The following is a 4,589-nucleotide window of genomic DNA, read 5'->3' as shown; positions in this document are numbered from 1 at the left end:
TACTCTCAGAACATGTCCAAAATTCAGAGCATTTACAGTACAGCAAAGAATTGATTTTGTGTACAAAAATAGAATCTGCAATAATTGCTTAGCATTTTCACACTTTAAGGCAAATTGTAAGAGTAAGAATACCTGCTTTCATTGCAAAAAACCACATAACACGTTGCTACATATGCCTAAAAGACCTCAAAATTCCAACCATAATACAGAAAACTCTCAAAAAGTAAATGTTTTGACTAATGTCCCTCAATCATCTTCTTCTAACGTAACTCAAATTGTTGAAAATGAAGCTTCAGTTGATATTTCCCCAAACCAAGTTCATGTCAATTGCTCTACAAATAATGAGAATATTTTATTGCGTACCGCATTAGTGCAAATAGAATTCAGAGGTGAACGTTTTACTGTTAGAGCACTTATTGACCCTGGTTCTCAGAGAACATTTATAGCGGAAAAGGTCAGAAGTCGCCTTCAGCTCCCGTATCAAAAATCACATTTTGAAATAGTTGATATAGGTGGACAAATACAATCGGCTAGTAAAGAATACTGTAGGCTAGAAGAACTAATACTAGAATTCCTATTAAAGCTATAGTATTGCCCAAAGTGACTAAACTACTTCCAACTTGCTCCTTTGAAATTCCTCATTCGAAGGAATTTGAAGAATTAGATCTTGCTGACCCAACATTTAATAAATCTTCTCAAATAGACATAATTTTAGGAAACGATTATGAGCATTTCATAAATATTGATGGTATCAAAAAGAATATCTGCGGATTGACGTCTGCTTACAACACAATTTTTGGTTGGGTACTTAGTGGTCCCATAAAAACCCAAACAATTCAATCATTTACGACCTCAGTTGTCATTTCAAAAACTTCCGACCTCAATGCTCTCTTGAAAAAGTTTTGGGAAGAAGAGGAAATACCCTCAAGTCGACCACAATTACCCGAAGACGAAATTTGTGAAAATCTATATGCTCAAACAACAACACGTGATGAGTCTGGTAGATATATGGTAAGACTACCATTCAAAAAAGAGTTTCCAGAAAAAATATTTCTTGGATCATCTCGATTTGTAGCCCTAGCTCAGTATTCGAGAATGGAAAAAACTCTGTCTAAAGACCCTCAACTTCAGTGTCAGTACAATGCTGTTCTAAACGAATATTTAGCTCTTAATCACATGGAAGAAACATCTTCCTACGAAGTAATATCTCAGGGTAAATACGGCTTATATTACTTACCTCACCACGCTGTGGTGAGACCCGAACACAAAACCACAAAAGTTAGAGTTGTTTTTAATGCCTCGAGAAAAACGAAGTCTCAGTATTCCCTTAATGACGTTCTCTATACCGGACCCACTCTTCAGAATGATTTAATAACTATTATTCTCAATTGGAGAAAATATAAATACGTTTTCAGTGGCGATATACAAAAGATGTATCGCCAAATCTTAGTACATCCTGACGACAGGCCCTTTCAAAGAATTCTATTCCAAAATAAACCCGAAAGCCCAGTGAAAGACTACCAACTCAAAACCGTAACGTTCGGTGTAAATTGTGCACCATACCTTGCAATACGTACGCTTCTTCAGCTCGCTTCAGATTCCGAACCCAAGTTCCCAAAAGCAGCATCAGTTCTAAGAACAGAAGCATATGTCGATGATATTCTTTCTGGTGGTTATTCAGTGGAAGAAACAATATCGGCTCAAAAAGAAATCATAAATGTCCTTAAATCCGCTGGATTACCACTTAAAAAGATTACCGCTAACGATCCTAAGTTGCTTTCTGACATTCCGAAGGAAGATCTGTACGATGTAGATTTTCTGCGCTTTCAAGAATCGAGTTCTACCAAAACTCTTGGTATAAAGTGGAATGCAATCTTAGATACATTCACTTATAGTTTTTCCCAAATTGAACAACCAAAAAAGATAACTAAACGTCAAATCCTTTCGTCAGTTGCGAAATTATTTGATCCCGCTGGATGGCTTTCACCTATTATTATTAAAGCAAAAATACTCATGCAGCAGTTATGGTTAGAAGGTTTAGAATGGGATGATGACATTTCCGAAGAATCTCTCAAAAAATGGAATGAACTCGTTTCCGATCTCGCTAAAATAGAATCAATATCCATTCCCCGCTGGCTTCAATATATGCCTTCAGACACAGTTCAAATTCATGGCTTCTGTGATGCTTCTAAGGTAGCCTACTGCGCTACAGTATATATCAGATGTCAAACCAAAACACACAACAATCGTTCAAATCTGTTACTAGCGAAAAGTAAAGTAGCCCCTATTCAAACTGTTTGCCTCCCACGTTTAGAACTCAATGGCGCAGTATTATTAGCAAACTTAGTCAAATATGTTCAAACTTATCTAAATTTCTCGGACACAGAGGTTTTCTTGTGGACAGATTCTTCAATAGTTCTTAGTTGGCTCTCTAAAACTCCTTCATCATGGGAAACTTATGTGGCAAATCGAATTGCTCAAATTCATCGTCTTGTTCCGAAGGCAAATTGGCGACTTGTACCCACTCATCACAATCCGGCAGACCTCGGAACACGCGGTTGTAAATCTCACGAACTTGTGAATCATACCCAGTGGTGGCACGGACCATCATGGTTACATCAACCCGTTTCTGAGTGGCCAACTCGAAATCCCTTGAAAACTGCTGAAAAATCTTCTCAAATTCAGACTTTACTAACAGCAGTTCAAGAAGAAGATATTCTCAATAGATTCTCATCTTACAGTAAAGCGTTGCGTGTTCTATGCTATGTGTTTCGATTCTTTAATAAAAGTATAAGAAAAATCAGGCCAAGTGTTTATAATACTACCCAAGATGAGTTAACCCAATGTGAGATGAAAACCGTAAAATTTAGACTCCTGAGTCTAGCTCAAAAATCTTTCTATTTCGAAGAATATCAGTGTCTTCTTTACACTCAAAGTATACCAAATAAAAGTTCATTGAAAACTCTAAATCCGTTTATCGACTCAAACTCAGTACTTCGAGTAAATGGGAGATTATCTCACTCATCGCTTTCCTATGACGAGCGATATCCTATTATATTACCTGGAAACTCATGCATCTGGAAAACATGCATCATTTATAAACAGCGGTCTTGTTATCAGATCATGGCCCCGTTACCCGCAGAAAGATGCACTTTATCTCTCCCTTTTCAAATCACTGGTATCGACTTTGCCGGTCCCTTTGAAATCAAAACGTCACCCTTACGAAAATCTACCACTGTTAAAGGCTATGTTAGTGTGTTTGTATGTTTCAGCACAAAAGCCATTCACTTAGAGCCATGCTCAGATTTGTCATCTGCAGCTTTCCAAGCCGCTTTCGCCCGATTCGTTGGGAGGCGGGGGCTCCCCCAAAGGGTAGTCACTGATAATGGTAAAAATTTCTTAGGTGCCAGTAGAGCACTTGAACGTGAATTTAATAATTTCGTAAAAAACGTAGCCCATGACATAGCTCAAAAATACATCACACAAGGGTTTGAATGGAGATTTATCCCACCTCATGCTCCTCATATGGGCGGCTTATGGGAAGCCGCTGTAAAAAGTTTTAAATTTCATCTTAAAAGAATCTGAGGTGCTCAGAAATTTACTTATGAAGAATTTGCCACTATTTTAACTCGAATTGAGGGTGTTTTAAACTCTCGTCCGATATCTGCATTATCCTAAGACCCTGCTGATTTGACAGCATTGACCCCGGGTCATTTTTTAAGAGGAGCTCCATTAATGGCGTTACCCGAACAAGATTACCATAATATGACTCTTATCAATAGATGGGAAAAACTAAAGGTTATTCACCATCAGTTCTCTATCCGATGGAAAGAAGACTACCTCAAATCCTTACATAAACGATATAAATGGAAAAACTCTCTCCCAAATATGCAAGTTGGTGATCTTGTAGTGATAATGGATGACTTACAACCACCACACGAGTGGCGTTTAGGTAGAATTCATAAAACATACCCAGGTTTTGATAAGAATGTGCGTGTAGCAGATATTCGCACAGCTTCAGGAATTATAAATAGACCCATAGTTAAGTTATGCTATCTCCCTTTTATGAATAAGGAAAATTCTCTTGATATTATCGAAACCTACATATAATATCGTTCTTCTCGGAAGTTTAATACATAACACATCTAACACATAACACATCAAACACATAACACATCTAACACATAACACATCACATAACACATAAACAACCCTAATCCCTGCCATATAGTTGTGAAAATTCTAATTGTATTTTTTTTCAGCACTAGGTACAGCCGCAGACTACAACCAACTCGACCAAGTCAAAGCCGTAGTAACCATCAAGTCCGTGTGCATCGTCGGATATCGGATGTGTATAAGCGCACCCTATGTAACAAGTTTCATGCACTTCGATTTTGCAGGAAGTTTTTAAACATGTCGGTGAAAAGGAGGACAGAAATGGTTGACAGGCATCGTTATTGCAAGAATTGTCTTGCCAGAAGCCACAGTATAAGGTCGTGTACATCCATGAACAACTGTAAGAAATGCGACCGCCTCCACCACACTCTCTTACACCCTACAAATAAAAGGGTTATTCGCTCTCGAGCTGT

The 4,589-nt window shown here is 37.9% G+C and overlaps 1 protein-coding gene across 1 annotated transcript in view; it reads left to right on the top strand.

The window, feature by feature from the left end:
* The first annotated feature begins 172 nt into the window (after nucleotides 1-172).
* Nucleotides 173-4,589, top strand: part of LOC124420599 — an 18,507-nt gene continuing 14,090 nt past the window's right edge. The window contains exons 1-2 of the mRNA XM_046954059.1: nucleotides 173-545; nucleotides 602-2,740. Of these exons, the coding sequence (XP_046810015.1) occupies nucleotides 173-545; nucleotides 602-2,740 (2,512 nt within the window). The remainder of the gene's footprint in view (nucleotides 546-601; nucleotides 2,741-4,589) is intronic.

The sequence above is a fragment of the Lucilia cuprina genome, chromosome 6 (assembly GCF_022045245.1).
Source record: "Lucilia cuprina isolate Lc7/37 chromosome 6, ASM2204524v1, whole genome shotgun sequence".
Taxonomy (NCBI): Eukaryota; Metazoa; Arthropoda; class Insecta; order Diptera; family Calliphoridae; genus Lucilia; species Lucilia cuprina.
This window is presented reverse-complemented; position numbering and strand designations above follow the sequence as displayed.